The following is a 25,033-nucleotide window of genomic DNA, read 5'->3' on the forward strand; positions in this document are numbered from 1 at the left end:
CTCATTGTTTTCCTAGGATTTCAGTATCTTTATTTTCAGGTTATCTTCTTCCACCTGTGGCCATTATTTAGATTTCAAAGAGACTTAACTGGGTAAGTCATCTTATATTACTGTTTTCTTTCTTTTCAGGAGCCCTCACTAGTACAGCAGTAAGTCTATGGATTTACAATGCTAAAATCAGGGGTTCAATTCCTCTCAGTGGGCTCAGCAGATAGCTCGATGTGGCTTTGCTATAAGAAAACACACACTCCTTTTCAGGGGCCTTTTTTGCCATTTTAGTTTTTTTGTTGCTACTGTTCTGTGGTGAGTGGTGCCTGACCAGGTATTTAACCATTTAGATCTACACTGTAAGACCATGTCAACTTACATATTGTGATTCCATAGCCATTCAATGCACACTGTAGAGATGAGGTGTTTTACAAAATAACTTGTAGGCCTATTTTCATGATAGGTTTGCTTCATAAATTTGCCTGTTCAGGACTGTACTCACCCATGGACTACGTGTGTAAAGTAGAAAGGGATAGATGCCCATCCCTACCCTGCCATGTATTGCATAAATTGGTATGGTTTGCTTTTCAAAACAAGAGTTTTATGATCATCGATTTCAGTCTCTGGTTTAATTGTTCCTCTGGAATTTCCATCACTTTTTTCCCCTCATTTCTTTTAGTGGAGTGTGAGGGTCCTTCCTACTTTCCAGTTCCCAGCCATTGGGGTTATGGACCATGGAGGCATCCTCTTAAATGTGTTAATGAAATACAGAAAATGTATATAAATGATTATAAAACCATTCACTTAAGAGTAGAGTGTTGGTGTTTTACTGGTGTAGATGATGTGATATCCTTTAGTATGTAACATTGGAGTGAGTTGTCAAAATTGCAGTTCAATTCTTCATCCTACCTACACTTGGATGTCAGTTTCCAATGGCTAGGTTTAGGATTTAGAGCTCAACCAGTCAACATAAATTTTCACACATATTGCATACATACGTCTCTATTCCCTCACTATTTTTCTTTCCATCAATATTGTGGGTCATGGTGGAGGTATTTGCAGATTATTACAGTTTTTTTCCTTCTACTATCCCTCAGTGCTTATTATTCTGAGGATAATATGTTACTGTGCTTGGGGCAGTTCTGGTCATTATATATTTGAGTGAGATGGTTTAACTTATATGGTTGTATTTTTGATGCAGGATGTTGTGTTCCTGGATTAGTAGTTCAGTTTCTCACGTTGTTATCATTTGCTTGTTCATAGTCAGGGGTATGAGATTTCCTTTGGTCTTACGAATTTGAAGTGAAGTGTGTATAATCCTCTCTCTTACCTCAACATGGATGTTGGTACCAAGTTGTTGAGTTTTTGATTGTATTTGAATTACTGATGGTATGAGCCTGACCCTACTCCTGTGTGGATTTTGGTTTCCAGTGTGATATAGTTGACTTTTGTAGATCTGTTGTGCCCTAGCCACTCTACACCTAGGAGCACATTCTTTAACATTATCTGCTTTCATGTTTTCAGGGGTTAAATTTAATAAATAATGTGTGGTTTGGATTACTGCCCTGTCATAGTTCTAACCCATTTGGATGTGCTTCTCCATCTTTCCATCTGTTTATATGACATCTTTCCATAATGGGGGAAGAGTATACCTGATTCAGCAGTGGTGCTGTCTGCCACATGTGATCTTCAACATGGAATATCTCTTTTTGGGAAGTGTCCTTTGGTTACTTTTGAAGAATACTTCTTTCTTTCCATTGCATCAATCTCTCCACCTAATTCAATGTGGGATTCTGTCTATTTGTGTGAGAAAAGAAATTGTAATGTACTGGAAGTTATAATTTTCCTATATCGCAAATGTCTTTCCAATACAAATAATGGCATTCTATGCATTCTGTAAATTGATTGATGGAAATTAAATGTTATAGCATCTCATTTACAAGTTATAAGTGCAAAAGAGCTTTAATTAGAAAATGAAATAATCCTTGAATATAAATAAATAGTATTTTATATAAAATATGTCAAAAATACATGACAGTTGAAAATACTAGAAAATAAAAGATTCGTTAACTGTAAACAAAATTGGACTGAAGATGGAGAAAGTTTACTGTTTATTTCTTAAGTTTAGAAAAAAAGCACTTATGTAAATGCAAGTTTAGCAGTTAGTCTTCATTAGCAAGAAAAAACTGGGAATAAATGCCCAAGTTTTAAGCAATTTAAACTGACAGGTTGGAAGATTTGTAGTACTATAGGATAGCTAGATATTTGGTTAAAAATAATTTAGGAAATTGAAAAGTTTTATGAGAAGTAGCTGTCTGATTATGTTAAATCAAATAGCAAGGATTTCAAGTATGTTGAAGGTAAGCAAAATGGTAAATGGGGTTTGGGCCCATAAAAGATACTAATGAAAATATTTTTCTTGAAGGGCCCCTTGTAAGGCCCCATGGTGGGTGGGATCATTGGGCACTGAAATATTCCTTTTTTATTGTGGATCCTCCAAATATTTTCACAAAATAGAATTTTAGTATGGTGCTTTTTTCAGAGTTGTTATTATTGCTATCATTATTTTGTGATATATCAATTTACCTTGGATATTAGAACAAGTAATATTTAGAATAAATAGTAAAAGTGAATATCAGTTAACTACATATGATTTTTGTTCTGTAAATTCTGTTATAATTTATGAAAAGTTTAAAGTATAAGTTAAAAGTTGTTGGTACAGTATATTGTATTAAAATCACTCAGTACTTGGTGTTACAAAAGATGATCTATAGTTCCTTAGATATCGACTTCCCAGAACATTATAAAAATAAATTTGTTTAATCATTTCATTAGATATACAGTATTCTTGAGAGCTCTATTTACTGCATAATGTAGAGGCACACTGTTAGATCACATGTTTGGTGTAAGTATACCTTATCTACTTTTGAAAGCATTGAGCACACACTTTTAGAACACTCTGTTTCTTTCTCTGCTCATCTAAAGTTCTTTTAAGATTTTATACTCATGGTCCCATAATTTTTTTAACTATGTTTGTACATTTAGATATAAATTGATGAGATGCAGTAATTGCAATGTTTTCTGATTTCTTTTTCAGGCAAGCCTACTGAAGAAGTGTATGTTATTGCCAAGTATGATTATACAGCTCAAGGTAGTCAGGAGCTTGACATAAAGAAAGGTGATCGTCTACTGCTTCTTGATGACAGTAAACACTGGTGGAAGGTATGTAATTCCCAGAATCAGTTTGGTTTTGTCCCATCCAACTATGTGAAAAGAGAAAAGCCTTCTATATTTGACAGTATAAGAAAAAAAGTTAGAAAAAGAACTGAATCAAAAGCCTCACCAACAGACTCACCAGTTGCTGCAAATGATGACATGGGTATTAGTTTTGTTCATGATCTACCTTCCAGAACAAAAATTTCCACTCGTATAACTGCAGTAGCTAAATATAATTACACAGCCCAGCAATCAGATGAAATTTGTCTTGTAAAAGGGTCACGAATATTGGTGCTTGAAAAGTCAAGTGATGGATGGTGGAAAGGGGAATCTAATAAGGCAGTTGGGTGGTTTCCTTCGAATTATGTTCTTGAAGAAAATGAAGACCAGAATGGTGTTAACAGTTCACCTCCACTTCTTTCAGCAAATGGTGATAGTTCATTAAAAGAAGGGGAATGTCTAGACATTGTGACAGCATTATTTTCATATACTGCCCAAAACAAAGAAGAACTAACTTTTCAGAAAGATGAACATCTAGAAATAATTGAAAAACCTGTCAATGATCCTGGCTGGTGGAAAGCACGGAATCAAAATGGTGAGATTGGATTAGTGTCTAAAACCTACGTTCAAGTAATTTTGCCACCCCTAGTGGGAGATGGAACTTTAGATTCTATAGGTTCTTCTTCTTCTTTGGGGTGGAGGTGTGGAATCACTGGAGATGCTGAAGCAGATGTCACTCAATTACAAAGTGAAATGATGAACATGGGAGTGATGGCATGTGAAGTTTCACCTGTGGTACAAGCCAAAAATCGAGGGCTATTACCACCTCCTGCAACACATCAGGAACTACTCAGTAGGCCATGGTACTTTTGTAATATCTCAAGGAACCAGTGTGACCAAATGCTCAATAACTCTGCCCAGGATGGAGATTTTCTTATTCGTGACAGTGAAACAAATGTTAGTATTTGAATTTTTATTTTACTATTTTCTCAAGGCTATTCCATATCTTAGGATAAGTTATTTTAAGTACATTTTTGCACATGTGCCAAATCTTTAAAAGAACACTCACCCCATCACATGAATTGTAAAGCTTTTGATGTAATCACTATTAGACTATACCCAGTTACCAATAGAAGGGTGCACATTATCCTTATGCAGTACACCATGCGAGTGCTTTGTGTGAGCCAAAATCTTATTTTTTTCCTGAATGTTGTAATGTTCAGGCACATTCCTTTTCTTGAGAAAAACATTTTAAAATTGTGGTATTTCTACAGCCTTTTATCTAACTTTCAGTTAGGAATTCACTAATCAGTTTTTTTTTGTTTTTTTTTACAATGACTGTTCCAAATCTCAGATATGGAAACAGCTCAAGGTCCAAACACACCTTAACAGGCAACATCTGTTACTTCTTTGGTGATGGGAGGCATCTTGACAGCAAGGGATATTACTGCCATTGTGCAGTAAGTTGCAAGTTTTCTTCTACATTATTAATCTTAGACTCAGCACTCATGATCTCATGCTTCTATGTCCTCTCTTCCACTTCTTGGGGAGCAGATTAATGTTCTCTGCCAAAGATGGGTCTCTGATTCTGCCAGGACTTTGTTCTCCTATACTTGTTTCCTTCCTTCTGTCTTGTGATCCAATGATCAATCAGCATTTATCAATGGCAGTTTATGATCTACTATCTCAATGAGCCATTGAAACTGTTCTGAATACTTCAGCAGGTTTTTATTACAGACGTTTTGTTGTTCTAAAGAAAACCAGGGACTGGAGGCCTGTTATTGATTTGTCCCACTTAAGTTGATTAATTCAACCGTCTTATTTTACCATGGAGTAATTTCTACAATAAGCATTTTTTCTGGGCTTATGGATGACTAAGGTGGACATTGCCAGTGCTTATCTACATGTCCCTATTTTAATGCCGTCTTGTCTGTAACTGCTTCTTTTGTCTTGGGGAGGTTAACCAATTTAATGTCCTACCTTTCAAGCTTGCTTCCACCTCTTATGTTTTCTGTCAGGTGGTTAGAGCTTTTGTTCACTATCTTCATGCTCATGATTCCAGCATTATATGGATGACTGCTTACTTCTGGCTCATTCTGAACTGGAGTTGGCCAGCCAGACACTTTAGCTCCCTCATGTGGCTACTCAAGTGTACTGGTTAACCAAATTGGTGAAGTCCTTCCTTTATCCTAACAAATATCTTGTCCAATTTTTCATTGCTCATCTCAGTCAGGTCCATCCTTCTCATCTGTAACTTTGCTCCATGGAACTGTTAGTTTGTCATGCCCTTTCAGCTTCTTCATTTTCCATTTGCAAGGTCCTATCACTTTTAGGTATATAGTCTGCAGTGATGTCACTGTTCCCCCCATTCATGCATCTATTCAATCCCTTCAGTGGGCTCTTCACAATCAATAAAACCTTGAATGGATCACTAGCAGCTACCATTACCCTTCCTCATACCCTGTTGGACAATTTGATTTGGTGCTTGGGCAAGACTCGTACATCAATGTATATCTCACTCACTTCTCATCCAGATTTATATCTGTTGATGGACACACCTATTCAGTCTTTACATATCAGTATTTTCAAGCTTCTCACAATAGGTCAGACTTTCAATCACTTCCTTTTTCTTGCCAGACATTGCCTGATGATGATTCATTTTGAGAATTCCATGAAAATAGCATATATCAATCATCAAGGGGGCACTTGGTCAAGATTTCTCTGTTTTTAATATATTATGTCTCTTATATTGTGTCCACATGAACCACATTCATCTAATTGCATGTTATATTCCTGGTGTTCTCAATGTTGTAGCAAATCATCTTTCCCACTCTTACAAAATTTATTCAATGGAATGGTCTTTAGGTCCCTGTGTATACCAATGGCTTTGTAACAAATTATCTCTTGTTTGACTCACTATATCTCATCATCTGGCTCTGGTGGTAGATGCCTTCCACGAGGATTGGTTCCACAAATTCCTTTAGTTTATTCCTCTATCTGATTACTTCATTGAGTAGTTTTTCTCATCTGTACCACTGTGTGTCAGGTCCTTCTGACTGCTCCCCCATTGGCCAGCTCAACTGTGGTTTCCACATTTATACCAACTGTAACCTCATTCACCAATTTTACATCCCACCATACACATCCTTCAACTTCATGTCTGGTTTCTATTCAATCCTTGGTGAGAAACTCAGGTTTTTTTTCATTGAATATCTTCCCTTTTGGTTTTGGTTTTGGTTTTGGTTTAATCTCTATGTCCTTTTTCAATGGAAGTGTATCAGCACAATTGGACAGAGCATCAAAGTTCGTCCACTACTCTGGGTTTCCCTTCTTGACTGACCTACTGTAGCTTGTGTGACTGAGTTTTCCATGTGGCTTTTCAACAGGGGGTCTTTGATCTCAGGTTATTGAGCTGCCTTTTCCTTTACCTTTCATTTATCCCTATGCTGTTGAGTTTTTGCTTTCCCTGTACTCACCACGTTACCCTTCTCACCCTGGATATTCTTTACTGCACATGACAGAAAGTTTTAGTGTTTTACATTCAAAATTTTATAAAACTACCCTTTGTCTATGATATACCAGTTAGTATAGCATAAAATTGTAGCTAATAATCCATGGTTTAATAGTATACGAATTTTAAGTTTCTACTACCACAAGGCAGTTTTTTAAAAATTCCTAGTGTAACACTCAAGACACATTTTGCTACACATCTTGTCTTCTCTGTTTTATCCATTACCCCTTGAAAAAGTATGAAATTAAATGTGAATTACTCATTATAGAATCATTATTGCTCAGATGAACCATAATTTTTATAACCTTCAATTTTGTTTGGTTGCAGAGCTGTTGAATAAAAAATCAGACCCTTCCCACCATACCAACCTGTCATGTCCTCTCTTATGTTTAATTATAAATTACCTTTAATCATAGAAAGTTAAGGTTTTCATTTGTCAAATGGCATGTTGTGTAATGTTGGGTTCTAGACAGATGATAGTCATTTGCACCCAGAGTACAAGCAACATACACGTGAGAATCTTAACAATTAGCTTGGATGAATTTGTAATGGTTCTTATCACACAGAAAGAAAAATTTTGAGAGTTAAGGAAGTTATGTGCTTTTTGCATGTTATTCATCTCTGTTCTGTGGTGCATTATATAATCCTTTTGCAGTGGGCTCAGTATAATATATACGAGTTCCTCTACACATTTGTACACATTAAGTATTTGCACTATAACTTTTAATATAGTATTTGTACATTGACAAAATTTGGTAGACATTTAGTAAAGATTACAAGTATTTTTTAAACAAAAAATCAGTTCTTTAATGAAATATTTTTACTAAAGATTTGTTTGTGAAGCTCCTTGCTAGTACAGTGGCAAGTATACAGATTTACAACACTAAAATCAGGGGTTTGATTTCCCTCGGTGGGCTCAGCAGATAGCCCGATGTGGCTTTGCTATAAGAAAACACACACACACTTGTTTGTGAAAACAGTATGTTTCATTACTACTATAAGTGCAAAGTGATTTCTTGTTATGATTAAAAGCTATTCTTTATTCTCAAACTCTCAGATATTATTTCAGTAATCTTTAAAACCTCCTAAATACAGATAAAATGTTTTTCAGTAAAGTTTTATATTTTGTTATTTTCTATACTCTAACTATGGGGGTCTGTTACTTAATCAGCCTTGTAATCATCATAAAAAAGTAGGAAATAAATAAGCTATGTTTTTCATGCTAGAATGACTACATATTATAACACAAAGATACAAATGTTTAGTCTAAATAGCTTAAGTTTCATAATGCTATATATGAACATATATATTTATTATATTCACCTTCCAGTCTTGCCTATCTTACATTACATAGCTTGCATTGATGAGGTGCATGTGCACTCAGGTCACATATCTAGTAATATAAAATTGACCTTTAGTCCTTCCTATCTTGGCTGTGTTTTAGTGGACCTTTTTTCTTTTTTGGAATATACAGTCATATTTCAATTATTATACATTATATATATGTATATAAATTATTACTATTTACAAATAAATTGTTAAACTTATTTTTTTAAAATATAGAACAATAAATTATGAAGTAAAGCAAACAATTATCTCTTCTTGCTATGACCTTTCTACTCTGGCCATACCTTGCTAAGCATTTTAAAATTTTGAATGTAGAGGATATCAAACAGTATTTTTTTAGGTTTTATTTATACAGCTCACTAACCAAAAAAAAACATAAATAACTACACTGATACTGTAGAATTCCACTGTAATTCTTTTAAGGGTAGTAACTAAGATTTTGTTTTTTATTTTATAAAATATGAAACTGTGAGCAGAATAAAGACACAACTCCTAGAAAACATGGATCGAAAGAATGTGGAAGTATTAACAAAGATTATAATGGCAGGGAAAACCACTCAGGAGATATTCTGAGCTCTTGATTGGTTATTGGCTATTCACATGTCATATATTGTAGTAAGAGTATGTAAGGGATGGTTCCAAAATATTTTAAATACAAATCAACAAATGCGATGACATGGCCTTTGAATTCTGACCCGTTGTGAAAGGGTTAATAGAAAAAATTATTTATTGCACTGATACCATTATTATAAAACAGTAGCATTACTTGTCCTTGACAGTTGATAGCAAGAAAAAAAGATTGAATAAGTACGTGTTTCTTTATTGTCATGTTTATTCTTTATTTATTGTAAAAGTACTTAAAATGTAAAAATCAAGAGCATTGTAGGTAAATTAAGATTAAATTAGGTAAAATAAATAATAATATATTAAAAACGTTTCATAAGATATACATGCTAGCAGCAAATAGATAATTTAATTTGATAGCATAATGTGAGCTGCATGTGCCCTGAGTAATTTTTGCAACTTATAATGGCACAGATAGTAGTTGGATGTAGTTCAAAGGGCTATAAAGCAATAAAATTTAAATATAAATAAATGTATACTGTTATGAATGTAGTTTCATGTTACAGTTTGAAGTCATTCTAGAAATAAAAAGAGAGAAATTTATGTTTATTTCCTTTTACTTTTTTCATAATAACAAGGCCAATCAAATTATTTATTTTAAATTATTTAGAGATTACATAAATGAAATTTGAGACTTTTGAGGTGAAGAATAGTATTTTTAATTTTAACATGAAAATTCCTTCTCTGCAGACTACTGAAAACAGATATTCAATATCGATGATGATGAGAAATCTACTTGAAGTAAAAATGTATTTTAAAGATGGTTGGTATGGGTATTAAAAACTTTAATGACGACAAAGTATAGAACAAGGTTTCAACTGTTAACCTGAAGATGACCTAAGAAGGCCAAAATATTGTTCTGTACTTTAATTAGTTTTTAATATCAATACCAGCTGTCTTTAGACTGACATTTCATGTACACTTTACCACCACACCTATCTTCTCCTTTATGCAGATGGTTCCTTCTTCCCAAGACCTTGGCATCTAAGGAGTGTATCTCCTTTCTGCCTATTTCACTTTCTTCTATATCGCATCTCTACCCTTGTCCCCATCTGGGAAGATTTCTATGTTTGGTCCTTACCCTTTATTGCTATATAGCCCACATGGTGTTTGTTTGTGACATACATTCATGACTCTTTATCCTTTGGCAGTTTTCCTCTGTTCATGATCTATTCCCCTCTATCCTCAGCAATTGGATTCAACACTTGCTTCTGTTGGCTTATTTTTCCATGTCTTCTTCCCACTGGAATTTGTTCAGGATGTTTATTCATCAGATTTGACATCTCACCTTTTCCCTCACATCTTGTTTTTGTTGGCCATTAGTGAAATTCCTGCAGTTCAGTATGTGGACTATACCCGATATATTCATCTCCCATTATTTATATTGTATCACCATTTCGTTATCGTTGGGTTTTCATCTTACACCTGTGGCTGTTCTTTGGAGCAACTTTGACTGTGTAATTCTATATTTATACATTTCTTTCATTTCAGGAGTCCTTGCTTTATTTTTTCTTTGTATGGATTCCATTCTGTAGTGAGTGGTGCTTAACCAGATATTCTTCAATTAGAAATCCACACTTTATAGCCAGGTTATCTCACTCTTTACTTTCCACGGCTTTGCAATACTCACTGTTGAGATGGGGTGTCTCACATGAAGTTGCAATGTAACTGATTCGTAAACTTACTTGTTATGGACTGTACCACACATGGACTGCATGGATAAAGCAAGAGGTAGCCACCCATCCTTGTCATGTCTTGTGTTGAATAAACTAGTATGGTCTACTTTTCAAAATAGGGTTTCATGGCCCATCCATTGCACTGTCTCAGGTGGTGATGATGCTTTAAACTTTTCAACATGTTCTCACTCCTGTTTTCTTTCAGTGGAGTATGGGAGTTCTTGCCACTTTTTAGTTCCAAGTTGCTGGGATGGTCAACCATGGAAGCACCTTCCTGAATTGGCTTCCCACAAATATGGGTATAACCATTCAGTGCAGGATAGGACAGTAGTGTTCTGTGAGTGTAGATGACATGATATTCTTCTCTGTGCATTATACAATCACTAAGGGGTGAGTTGTCAAATTGCAGTTCATCCCTTCAATTTCAAGCCCTCATCTTACCCCCACATGAATATCAGTACCCCGTGGCTGGGTCTTGGATTTAGAGTAGATCCAATCAACATAAGTCTCGCACATGTTTATCGCTGTTTATATTAGTCCCTAATATTACTCCTGTGTTGTCTGTTCACATTAGAGGTAAGTGGAATTATTCTGGTTTTGTCATTTTTGCTATACTTCATGTATCTTATTCTGAAGATATTATTGCTTTTTGGATAGTTCTAGTCTGTTTCTTTGTTGGGGAGTTCACATATATTTCCTAGACATCCTTTCGATACCAGATGTTAGACATCCTTTTGATACCAGATGTCAGGTTATTGGATCGAAATATCAAGGGTAACACGTTTCATGCTGTGGAGTTGGAGTGGTCTGATATTACCTCTGATTTCTTGAACTTGAGGTGAAGATGGTATGATCTTCATCACACCCTCATGTGTATGTTGGTTCCCAGTAGCATGGATTTTGGATGTAGTTGACATACTGAGTAAGATCCATACTGCCCAAGCCACTGTACATCTAGGGGCACATCCATCGATTTACCCACCTTCATACTTTGTGCGATTATATTACCTATGTATTTCCTGCCTGTTCTTTTCCACTTAGATGTTCTCCACTTCTTATGCCCTTATCTACTACACACTTCAAGGATGGGCTAAGAGTATGTATGTTTGGTCAGAAATGGTAGTGTTCCCTTCATCAGATTATCAAAAGGATATTCTTTGGATGGTACGTCTGTCATTTCCTCGTACCATTCCCTCGATCTTATCACTGTGGGATTCTATCTATTCTTGTGAGAGGAGGGAATTATCATATTGGAAGTTTAAATTTTTTTGTACTGAAAATGTATTTTTAATATGTACTTCCATCCATGCTTTTATTGGTGGAGAAGTGACATATTGATGGTTTATATGTTGGAATGATTTAATTCCAAGAGGGGGGAGCAGAAGAGTTGTGGCGTGTGTAAATAAAAATGTTTACATGTAGAGGGCAGCATTGGATGAGAATAGCTAATCTTATGAGCAGAGGGAAGTACCTATCAGAAATACATTTCTAGTATAGGAAAATGATAACTTTTAGAAGGGGCTGTCTATAAAAAGATCACATTTAATATACATCAAGGAAGGTATAATTGGTTTTCTTGTCTTTATTTTAATGCAGCCTTTATAAAGTTATAGCATCAGTGCATATCTTTCAAATATGAAAACTACTGTAAAAAGCCACCATCCATAAAAGAATGAAAATCTGTTATGTCTTATAGGACTTGAATTCAATAGAAGTATCTGTCTAGTTTCTTAAATTGGGTACTTCGTTATTGTGATTACTTCAGTATGAAATCTTTAACAAAAATATGCTAACCTTGTATAATATGAAGTTAAACATAAGCAGAATATTACCACATACCTATGCCATTTGATCTTAGAATTATTCTTGGAAAATTTTAAAAAATATGCAAGGCATGACATGTGCATTGAATTATTTATTTGTAAGTTCAGTAATGTACATTTAAGATACAAAGTTAATTCTTATTAAAAAATTAATTTGTCAAGTATGGTTGTTTGTTGCTAAGATATGGGGAAAAAATATACTTGTAGTTGTAGTTTCTCAGTAAAGCTATTTCCTGAAGAGTGATCTTTGAAGTCTTGAAATTGGTACAAGAAATTAATAAAAGAAAGGGGAAAGTCTGATATTCCAACTATGTTATCATTTGTATCTATGGGTGAATCTTATTGATATTTTGGTTATATGTATATATTTCAGTTTAGGTATTTGTTAGATAATAGAACACAATTATTTCAAAATTTGACTCGATATCTTATGTCTACTTTGATGTTGTAAGAAGCTGAATATAGCCCCTGAGTGCTAGAGTTTGTACACCAGCTATTTTTTAACTGTTGGTCACAAGTGGTATTTGGGGTGCGTTGCAGAACAATACACAGTGAAACAAAAATATATTTTCATTTTAAGATAATTTATAAATTTGTTTGAACAGACAAACTAAAAACATGAAATAAAACACTGCTAGACTATATTGAAGTATTTCAGCACAGTAACCCAACCTCCCCAATCCCATATGAGCATTGATCCCAGAAGAATTAGCTGGCTACTAAGGCATGTTGTAGGTTGAGAAAGTTTGGGAACTCTTGTTTTAGAATAATTTCAACAAGTTTTTAAAGCCATTGTAAAAATGAAATTTTGCTATTGCTGTTACCATTATTGTAATTTTCATCAAATTATCATTATTAGTGGTAGTTACATTATGTGTGAAAAATGTTTTTGATGATCTATTAATGCCAAGTTTATTACAAGAGCTATGCTTTGTATATCTTCTCATTTTTTACTGATTATGTGTATTTGGTTAAGGTAAAGTGGACTAAAGCAGCTAGGAGAAGTTTTTTCTCAGTATGTTGCATATTTCAAAAAGTGTGGAAAACATGTAATTGCAGTTGTGATTTTTCTAAGGAATGAATGTTATTCAAATGATTTATTTGTGCCATTGTTATTAGGAATATTTATGAATCAAGTATGTTTTCACATCATAGGTTGGAGATTTTTCTGTCTCGCTTAAGGCTGCTGTTAGAAACAAACATTTTCGAGTCCATGTAGAAAATGGGATCTATTGTATTGGTCAGCGCAGGTTTAATGACCTAGATGAACTTGTTGAACACTACAAAAGGGTACCAATCTACACCAGTCCCCAAGGTGAAAAATTATACTTAGTAAAACCATTTCCAAAATTGTAGTGTTTGTTAGGAAAATTCTTTTCCAAAGTTTTTTGTTCTTGTTAGGATAGTCTTATAATTTTTTTCCCAAGACACAAAGAATATGTGTACATGCAGAATGCTGTCTTTATATACTTGTCTCTGTATGAAAGTAAGCTACTTTATTTGTACGAATGGAGTAAAGATTTATTTATGAAGACAGTTTGCTATTGAACATACCTATAGAAACCATATTTTTGTGTTTGGTAAATCATAAAAGGAAAATGTTGTTGATAATAACAAGTACAATGTATGTGAAACCCTTTATATTGAGTTCATTCTTTCAGGTTCAGAAATGAGTTCTCTAACTGAAGTATTATCTTTGAAAAAAATGTATCAACTGTGACTTAAAGAACATATGGCAGTTAGAGCTGGGTGGTTAACTTAATTGATGAGTCAGAATTATGTTTATATCTATCAGAAATAATGAGCTAATTGAAATATTGCAATTATGATTTCTCTTTATTATTTTTATTACTTCAAGGTTGTTTGGCTTAATCATTTAGTTTCAATACTCATGAAAAAATTAACTAAAATAACATTTACAATTATTAGTATTTTTTATAACTCAATAATCAAATTGTTTTATGAGAATAATTGGTTTAATACTATGTAATGGGTTGATGAGCCGAAGGATCAATCTGTTATAGATTCTCACTAATCACCCAGCTCCAGTGCTAGTTTTTTCTTCTAAAAACCCAGGTATTATAAATTAGAAGATTCTTCATTAAAGAATTAAGTTAAAAAGTCAAGTTCAAGTGGAAAACTGTGTATGTACTTACTTTGTTTATGATATAATACATGTCTTTATACATGTATTAATAATCGTTTTTTTCTTTAACTCCTCAATTAAACATTATGTTATAGTGTTAATTAAATATATTCTTGAATGAAATTATTGTAAATATTGTATACTGAAGCAGATCTTCAGTTACAAAGTGTGTAAGAATCCATAAGGTCATACACAAGTGGGATAGAGATTCAAATCATTGGAACCTGTTGTTAAGATGTATTACTTTGTAGTAAATAACTTGTAGTATTTTGCCAACCCTTATTTAGACTAATATTTATTTAACTATTTTTTGGTATGATCAAAGAATAGAAACAATTTTTGTTATTATAACCAAATTATCTGAAAACAAAAAGTTTAAAATAATAGTAAAAAAAACAGCAAGAAATTATAGTATGAGAGTATTTGTGCTTTGCAAGTATTTAAGTTATAAGTAGTGATATATAGATAATTTTTGAGTATTTCAAACATTTTTATTTGAGTTTAGTCATATTTATGGCTCTAAACTCTCCTTTACTACACTTGTTTCATGAGGACTTTCCTGTACTTCCACTTGCCATTTTTTATTCGTGAAAGTTATGAATAACTGTGGCACTCCTAATGTGAACTGCTGTTTTTACAAAATAAATACTTGTGGAAGTCATGTTCACTTGTCAGTGGTATTATGGCACAAGTTTACAAAAAAAATGTCATTGTAGTGATACAAACTACTCAAAGCAGAGTTTATTGCTCTCTCACTTGTATGCAGTATTGTGTGATAAGGAGCTTAAATATATTACCTTTTGCTAAATGTTATCATATAGAAAAACTGAGTTACATTTTTAAAAAACAGTACATATAACATTTTTTATTCATGTAGTTGTGTCACAAAAAATTACTGAAAGATAGATGCTTTTAGAAATCAATTATATATTAGATTTGAAAATGTTGCTAGTTTGTTTGAGTTTGTGTTTCAAGCAATTTAACAGTATGCTTTCAAAATGTATAATGCTCAAGTACATTAGGTTTCCAGTTAGATATCAACTGTCAGATAAAGATGTTCAGTAATTTTTATTTTATTTGAAGAGTCCTTGGCTGCATGTTGCACGTTTGAATGAAATATGTGTACTCTGTAAAAATACTTTTTTGCACTCTCATGATGTAAATATTTGACATTTCTGGTGAAATGATTTTTATTAATGTGTGTTACATACCCTCCCTTATTCTATAGTTGCTACATAGGCAAAAACACCTTATATTTTGTAGCATTTCAAGCAGAGTTTGCAGTTGGTATTGGCACTGGTACTTGTTTATAGTGTATCTTAGTTTGAGAAAAATATCTGTTATCATACATCTTTGGAGTTTTGATCAAAGCCTTCTCTGGTATTTCAGCTTTACTTTTCACAGAATTATAAATGTTTGATGTGGTAGTTTTGAGTTCATACTTCAGTCGATAAGTGAATCTCACGGTGAAAATTGACAATAGCATGAAATATGGGAAACTGGTAACTCCCATGCTCTGGAAGAGAATATGAATATATCTATGAGAGTGATTGCAAGCTATTTTGGTGTATACATGATTAACCCTTAGCATTCAGTCATGTCAAGCTGCACGTTACAATGACTTAATGAGTTACATTCAAACCTTAAACTACTTTATTATCATGGTATACAAACAAACTTGACATCAAATCATAAGTAATAAATCAACTTTTAATATTATATAACTTTTATGTTCTTAATTTTATAAGAAAATATTTAAAAAATAACCTAATGTGATAATTTGAATATTTGTTCTTGAGCCATCTTTTCAGAATTTTTTTTTGTCTAATCTCTTGAAAACTATGAAATGTAACATAAAATATTCCCTATAATTTTGTCATCAATATTTTGAAACTATATTTTTATATTCTTCAATCTTATGGCAAAAGAGCAATTAATGAAAATTCAGAGTAACCACTTTCCACTTCTACCTCTGACATGGTCTAATTTATAATTTGCTAATAAAATTTTTCTAAGGCTAACTTCCATTAGGTTCATAACCAATATAAAGTGTAGATTTCAACTGATTCATTGCCAAAGTAGACACTTCACATGGATGTACAGGTAATTGATGATTTGATTTGATGTGAAAAAAATTTCTAACGATAGAGCACTTGTAAGAATAGTTGAATTTCTAACTACTGAAGTCACATGATTGGAGATGTTCGAGTACTGAAGCCAGTGATACCAGCAACCTGGTACTACTGGTACTATTGCAAAACCTGACATCAAGGCATGACCATTGGGAATACCACTAACCTTGTTTCTAATGGGTAGATGAACAAGCAAAGCAGTTAGTTATTTCAAAGACTTATGGATAGCATTATTACTTTTTTTTTTCTGAAAAATTACAGTGAATATTTTGTGGATTAGTGTTATTTGACTTGAATAATCTGCTGCTTTCTGATTGCTTTATAATCCTTTAATGCATCAAAGCTTAAAATTTATCTAGCTGGAAACACTAGGTTAAATCGAGTATTTAATAAGTTTGGATAAATGTTTACACTGCATGTATGCATTTGACAATGTCTTTTCATAAAGTATAAATTTTATCACTTTAACAACACAGTCTTCCATTTTGTATGTGACATTTGGAAGAAAAAGGTCTGCACAAATTCAGATATGTCCACAGATCTGATTAGATAGTATGATTTAAGCCTCACAGTGAGAAATTTTTATATTACAACAAGCTCAAACATCACTGATGCAGTCAGAGAGCTGTGGAATATAATGACTGAATTATTCAAGTTATGTGTATATGTATTATCCTAGTCTGTCAGAAAACTGAGTATTCCTGATGTTTGAGAAGAGAAATGCATCTTTTATGTATGTGTACTTCTTAACTGTTTGTGATTACAAACTTCTAAGGAATTCACATGTCAGTCACTGTTTGTTGCTTTCATGACTTCTGCATGTATTTTTTTTTATACATTCATGCCTTATTTATCACAACCCCCATCTTGGTGATTTACATTTGCATTATGATAGAAACATGCCTTGCTCATTCTTAACTGAGTTATGATGGGCATTACAATCATTGAACAATACATACAATATCATTTTACTGTTTTGACAAAATAAAGTACTTTAGGTTAGTGAGTAATCAAACAAGAGTACCTTTTCAGGATTAGTATTTTAGTTTGGTTAAGCTTAAGACGTTTTTCATTTCTTTTACAGTTAAATTGAACTTAGCTACACTGTTAGATAATATGGCTAATCATTTTGCCTTCATATTCACTGACTTAATTATTAGGGAGGTATATTTTATGGGTTATACAATGTGTGAAAGTAGAAACTTTGAATTGTAATATAATATATAGGCATGCGAATGAAATAATAAAACCAATACCAATAGTTTCTGAAAGCAGCAGCAGTAATCCATTTATTGTTTACTCTGTAATGTGAATCCTGAGATTTCAATTGTTTTCTGAGTAATACATCATTAGTGTAGTATGTTAATTTTTAACAGTAATATTTAAATATAGATCTAAAGCTTGTTTTGATGGCTAACTTCAGTTGTTAAAAATTATATTCCCACATTCCAATCTAAAATGTATTAAAAATTTATTTTACTTATATAATGCATTTTATCATTGACCATGAAGCTAGTGAACAAGAAAGCTCTCTACACTTAGTTGTTCATTAAGCACAGAATATATGAAATAAGCATCAACAAGCATCTTTGAGAGTCAAGCATAGAAAATGTAAGCACCAACAAGGGTAGATAGGCACCTTGTTGCTCATAGTTTGTTGTAATTGACCTCTGTGAGAACGTTCATGTAATAACTTAAAAGTTGAATTTGTAGACTATAAATTAGAATCTTCCAGGTGTTTTTTTTCCTGTTGCATACACACCTTTTTTTTGTATTAATTGTGTATATATGTGTGCCAGTGTATGAGTGACAGACACCTTGTAGATAACAGATATATGAAAATAAGGGTGAGAGTAGAATTAGGTGATGTGGAAATAATCATTCTTTTTAAATTCTCATACATATACATCACGTTGTTTGTTAAAGTGTAAAATACATTGGTTCTATCTCTACAGTAAGAAACTAATAAAATACTAAGTGTGCTGATGTTATACAACTATAGACTTTTATTTATGAAAAAAGCTGACTTAAGGTGTGTATATGTGTTTGTGGTGTAAATATCACTGAAACAACTGTTTGAATATTCTGCACCTTAGTTTTTCATGTATTTCTAAACTGTACTTGTGGTATATTTTATTTAACAAAATGTGTGTTAATGTAGCTGTTGTATGTTTTCACCCAATTTTTATTGTTTATTAGTGATAAAATTTGTTGATAATAAACCATTTAAGATGTACATATACTATAAAAGCAATATAATCCAAGAATACTCCTCCTGAATCTGACATATGTGCAAATGCCATTTTTAAAAATGTCTTCCTTACGTAAGAAAGTTCTAGAATAAACTTTTAAATGTAAAAAAATGCATAGTATTTACACTGGGTATAGGTAGTTTTTACAAGTAGTCTTTATTTTCAAGCATTCCCTCAAAATACTGAAAAACTACATTAGGAAGAAGAAGGGCAATTCCACTGAACAGTGAAGAAATTATTTCGAGACAGTTTTAAGATATATATTATGACTTTAAAAAAATTACCAGTTTACAGAACAAGAAAATTTGTATGTATTTTCTATCGGATTCAGAATAATGTTCCATTCAAATTACAGCAACGCTTCAGTTATGTACAAGCAACTGTATATGAATCTGTATGCAAATTATATACAAATGTCTGCTCTACTCTCAGAAGAAATTCTGGTTCTTATTGCATATTATATGTATGAATATTTTTCAGGCCTAATACTGTGAAAGTATTTATGTACTTGATAATGTCTGATTTGTAACATCTTTTTTTTTCAGTATCCTCTTTAGTCATTTGTATTAAAGCTACATTAACTCTACTAAATGGTATGACTACTGTGTTATGCATCATGTATATGCATCTTACAGTTGAATTTTTACTGTTTTGAATATAGAATCTTGGATGCCAAAATCTTTAATAAGATTTAAAAATTCACTAAATATTTTAACTTTGTGAAGTTACTGTCATATCTTAACTAACATATATTGTTGCTTGTATTAAAATAACTGTGTTATTACTATGTTATATTGATATTATGAATCACACAAAGGTTCCTGAATGCTGAGAATGTGTCGTATCTCATTAAAGTTACTTTATATTTTGCTTTATTCGAGACATGGTTTACAAAGTTCTCATAGCCTGTGATCTTTGAGAAATGAGTTAATTCCACACTTATTGAGCAAATCTCTTGAAACAAATAATATATTTTAAGAAATGTACATATAGGAATTATCTGCTTTGATATCTCATTTCATTTTTAAAAAGCAATAATTTTAGTGTTTAAATGTTTCTTTACTTATTAATTTTGACTAGCATGAGCCACAGTCTATACAAAATGTGTATTTAAGCATAATTATCACCAGTGGACTTGCTTAAAGTCAAAGCCTCATTTAGCAGTTCTGCTTATTTTCTACTCGAAAACAAATATACTGTAACAAAGCATCTTATTCGCCACATTCAATTTTTTTTTTTCAAAGTCAAATCTTGTGTTTTGAGGAAAGGTAGGTTCAGAGATAAAAATTTATTCTAAGAATTTTCTGTTAAATTTTTTCACAAAGCATATTTTAATACTGAACAAAATAAGCATTAAATAATTTAATTGAAAATCATAGAATTGGAGAAACCCTGCTTCAGTTGCAACCATATTTTATCACAATTTTAACATTGATTGAATCTGTATAGTTTAGCAAATTTAATTATATATACACCTTATTGAATTGTAAAAAAAAAAGTGAATAAAAGCAAATAATTAGAAAAAATACTTACTGAAAATAGGTTTGTAAATTAGTGATGTTGAGAGAACCCACTTGTAGAGAAAAATATTTATGTAAAAACAGCTTGTTTGGGTTGAGAAAATTTTTAGCGTAGAGGAGCGAACAATATTTTGACGTGATGATGACCGAAGAAGGTCGAAACATTGTTCGCTCCTCTACGTAAAAAATTTTCTCAACCCATACGAGCTGTTTTTACATATATAGGTTTGTAAATCGTTTTGTCAAAATAGTGGAGCTTCAATATTCATTTAATACATCTTTATCAAAGGGATTTATATTTAAAGAATGTACCTGATGGAATGGCAAGGCATTTGAGTTGCAACCATTTGACTGGCAGTAATTTATGATTTACATCTCGTGAAGTGAATGTGCAATAATCACAAATCATGGGTAACCATTAATTTTGAAGTTATGTAAAAAGTCAGTCAGTACAAACATGAACACTGAATAATGGTAGGTGTTATACTGAAACAATTTTATTTTAATTTTGTCATATTCACCAGTAGACACTGCCTAGCTAAGGATACATTTGGAAGTAAGCTGGCTGAACAGTGTATACATTCACTGCTGATATAAGTTTTTGATTTACAGAATTTGGCTGCCTCACAAGAACTTAAAATTTTGCAAAGAGACTTCCTACAAGCAGTGTTTGCTATCCTTGAGAAAGAGGGTTTTCTTTCAGTCCTGTAATATCACTGAAATAATCTTTACCAATACTCTAAAACAGAAGGATAGGCTACAAATGAAACCCAAATATTTGTCAAAGAGTAGTAATTTATTCTGTAAATAGCTTTTAAATATTGATGTGCAACTATTTTTCTGTAGTAGAAGTTACTGGTTAAATTGTGTATTGTTAATAGGATCCAATCATTCATGAGGTATAGAGCAGGAACACTATATTAGGAATGCTGTTTTTATTCTTTTTAATGTATGAATAAATGTAAGGAATGTGTTTAAAATTGAATATCTTATTGACATCTCTATTTCTGTACTATCTTTTTTGTTCTGAAATTATTATATTTGAGTTTCTTTTACACTGTGAAGATGATACTTTGAGCAATATTTCAGAGTGGTGAATTCAAGCACACACTAATTTCAAATTACGAATAGATTTTTTGTTTATTAGGTATAAACATGGAAACTTAAAATTGTTTCATTTTGCTCATTATATGAATCTCTGGTTGTGATATTACATAGTAGAATGATCTAGATCTATTTTAAGTTTTGTTTGATATGTAATTCTTTAAGCATATACATATCTGTTACTGCATGTAAGCAAGTTGTTCTGATGCTTGGTGTAAATTATAACAACTACTACAAATATATCATACTTATTTGCACTATATTTTGTTGAATTTATATACCCTTGGAACTGTGTACAAAGAAAATACTTGTAATTAATTATTATTTTGGCTTTAATGCATAAAGGGTGGTCTTGTCTGTTGATGAAAATTTATTTTAGTTAAATGAAAAGACAAGTGAAACCTAGTGAAGATGATTAGTCAGCTAATTTCTAATTAACACTCAAGAATTGGGAACATTTATAAAACAATGTAAGGCTTACTTATGGATTACCTTCACATGCTGTGACTATTAAAAGTAAATTAACAGTTAAGCAGTCACTTGAAGATTATGTTTATGCAATTGAAAGATTCTAATTGAAATTAGGAAAATTAACAGATATAGAATATTTACTGAAAATTAATTGCTATGTTGATTCATATGCTTTGAAATATTAAGAGACTAAATTATTGTACATGATGTGAAAATTCCATTTGTTTATTTATTTACTTTTTTATAGTATTTAATTATGTAATTTTTACTTTTAGGGATTAAAAGTAATGTATTCTGATGTCATTTGCATAAACAAGGCCAAATAAATAGACTTGTTTTATATTATTTATAATCTTTAGAACACTAAATAATAAAAAGAAACAAGTAAACAACAAATAAAAGACCAAAATATGTGCAAGGATAGTGTTTAGGGTAACCTTTATTAGTAGAAAGGCATCATTAGATCAAATGAAATTGTTTTCAGGCATTATAAAGAATGAAATAAATAAAGTAAAGCCAGCTATATGCACAAAAACACTATATATACTGTTAATTCATATTCTTATGTCATATTCACAGTACTGTATTGTTTTATCTCATTATTTTCATGTATGTTCCTTGACTTTTTACCCTATTTAACCTATTCTAGATATATTTTGGTATGTCATGAATGTGTGAAAATGTTTTTCTGTTGACAACTAAACTGAGTATTTGGCATTATAGTAAGTTGTGAGGGATTTCCAGTATTTATATTTGTTTTGTCAGTGACTGATTTTTTTTTTTTTTTGAGACATGATACTATAAAAGATCAAAATATTAACATAGAATGATAATCTAAATGAAACTGTCTTATATTCAGAGTAGGCTAGCATGCTAAAATGGCTTTTTATAATAATCTTATTTGCAAATGTAAGAAACATTTTTTGTACACAAAAGTCACTATTTTAATTCTGAAAATTATGTCCAAAAATTTCATTTTCTTATATGTATTTCCAGGAGATAATATGTAATAGTAATTCTGATACTGGCTTTTGGTCACTGTTAATTTTTGGAAATGGGAAAAGTTACATTTTACAAAAACTTGCACTGGAAATGTGTTTATAAACTTTGGGATGTAATGATTCAAATGAAAATTTGAAGTAATGTTTTTAATCCAGTTATGTGGAAGTGTTTTGTAATTTTCTTGCATAATTAGGAAACTACAATTGTTCAATGAAGAAAGGGAATGGGAAACTTTGTGTGTAAATATTAAAGAATACAGCATTTCTGCTTTGTGTATACAAAAGCCTGTATTATAGCATTTTTAGTTTTTAAATGTGTGTAAAATGTTACATGATGTGGCAATCATAGTTTATTTACATTGACAAGTGATTATCCATTACATTATTGCATGTGAGTAATATTTGATATCACTAAACAGAGCAGATATCCACATTCAGGATATAAAAAAGGAGCTCTAAATACAGAGTGAAAACAATTTAATGGAATTATTCAAATATATAGATGCAGTAATGGATTTATGTAGCTGTATAGTGTGGTGTTTTTGTACATGAATATCCTCTAGTTAGTTATTTACCATTATTCTAGTTCCTATGTTAGGTTATGCTAATTATTGTTAAGATGTTTTTGGTGCTCTTTCTGTAAAATGAACAGATTACTAGTGCTCATTAATCCCTAAATATGATTTTAGATTCATTTGTTGTTCTTCATTAGCTCCCTAAAAATAACTTTGTTTTTATCTCCAAATAATTTTTTACTTCAAGATGATGCTTTGCAATGCAAGTAAAGTTGAAGTCTTTGAAGTTGTAGTGTTGAGTTATAACAAGTTTGTCACTTCTGAACATTTGGCTCAAACTGAGAACCTAACGTATAAGTGTTCATACTTAGTTTAAATACAGTTTTAAATGGTTTGGCTGGCAGCTGTTTAAGATTATTTTTGCTTAAGCATATATGTAATATATAGCTATTTATGTGGAGCAGTTATTTATTGTAAAATGTCATTAACTGTAATACCTCTGTACACTACAGGTGTTATCTTATACAATATTACAATATAATGTAAGGTGAAGAAATTGGAATGTATTCATTTATATTGTATTGAATATGCTTATGTGGCTGTATGTGTGTAGATGTTACAAAAATAAACACCAAAGATAATCTTTACTGTTTGAAATTTTTGTCTTGTAACATTAAGAACTTCAAATATGGTTCCATTTATAAGACCTGTATTAATCTTCCTATATCTTTATAGCCAGCAATTTCAAAATAGTATTTAGCTGTTATTCAGGTTGCTGTATTTTTCGTAAGAAACTTGTAACCGTCACTTTCAAACTATCTATGTAGTTCTGTGCATTTACTTGGATTAATTCTCAGCAACTTTAATGCAGGGATTGCTAAGGTTTTAAACATATTATAATGTTATATTCTTATCTTTATGAACTACAGTGTGTTCTTACTAGCAATAAAATATATGTTCAAATTTAATATCTTATGTTTGTAATTTACCTCTGTACATATTTCAGATGTCACTGTCACATCCATTCACAAAGCTTGAAAAGTAATGAGAATTTATTAGAAATAAAGACAAAAACCCAAGAGTGAAATCTATTGTTTGGTCCTGGTGTTATTCATTGAATACAGTTTAAGTTATTGTTGTATGTTATATATTATGGTAGTAATTGTCTAAAGCAACTATGAACATGGAACATCAAGCATGTTCAAAAACACATATACAGGTAATAAGTACTTGGACAGTAGGTTCAAGTTGTCACAGTTTCTTGAATTAATGGTTAGTGTGCCAGACTGCAGATTTAAGCCCAATATGCCTTTCCTTTTCTGTTGTAGGATGTTAAGGAAACAAACTTATTGAACAACAATGGAAACATTGTTGCAGGTATTTGTTGTTACCTAGTTACACAGCATGTCTCTCAGAATATCAGCTTATATTCAGGCCAATGACAATATTACCCTGTGATATGACAGGGCACACTGGATACTTCTGGCAAGGTAGTGTACATTCAGCTTCATATATTACCACTAATATTCACAAGCTTTCTAAATATCTATTTAATGGTTTTATTTTCAATGATAAATTAGCAAGAAAATTCACAGTTTTTATACAAAGAAATATTAAATGTAAAGAAATAAAGTTTGGACCCCCTAAATGAAAAAAATCTAAAAACAAATAGAGCATTCACTACAGAAGCGTATTATTCAAAGTAAA

General features: G+C 31.8%; 1 protein-coding gene across 3 annotated transcripts in view; it reads left to right on the forward strand.

Moving 5' to 3' along the window:
- LOC143240296 (SH2/SH3 adapter protein dreadlocks-like) overlaps positions 1-24,413 on the forward strand; it is a 33,644-nt gene extending 9,231 nt beyond the window's left edge. The window contains exons 2-4 of one of the 3 annotated variants that reach the window (XM_076482517.1): positions 3,086-4,161; positions 13,341-13,500; positions 24,333-24,413. In XM_076482517.1, the coding sequence (XP_076338632.1) occupies positions 3,086-4,161; positions 13,341-13,500; positions 24,333-24,364 (1,268 nt within the window). In that variant the 3' untranslated portion in view covers positions 24,365-24,413. Of the gene's footprint in view, positions 1-3,085; positions 4,162-13,340; positions 13,694-18,882; positions 19,051-24,332 lie in introns of those variants that run through there. The other 2 variants (XM_076482518.1, XM_076482516.1) reach the window with 2 other exon arrangements.
- Positions 24,414-25,033: the final 620 nt, after the last annotated feature.

The sequence above is a fragment of the Tachypleus tridentatus genome, chromosome 13 (assembly GCF_004210375.1).
Source record: "Tachypleus tridentatus isolate NWPU-2018 chromosome 13, ASM421037v1, whole genome shotgun sequence".
NCBI classification, from domain to species: Eukaryota; Metazoa; Arthropoda; class Merostomata; order Xiphosura; family Limulidae; genus Tachypleus; species Tachypleus tridentatus.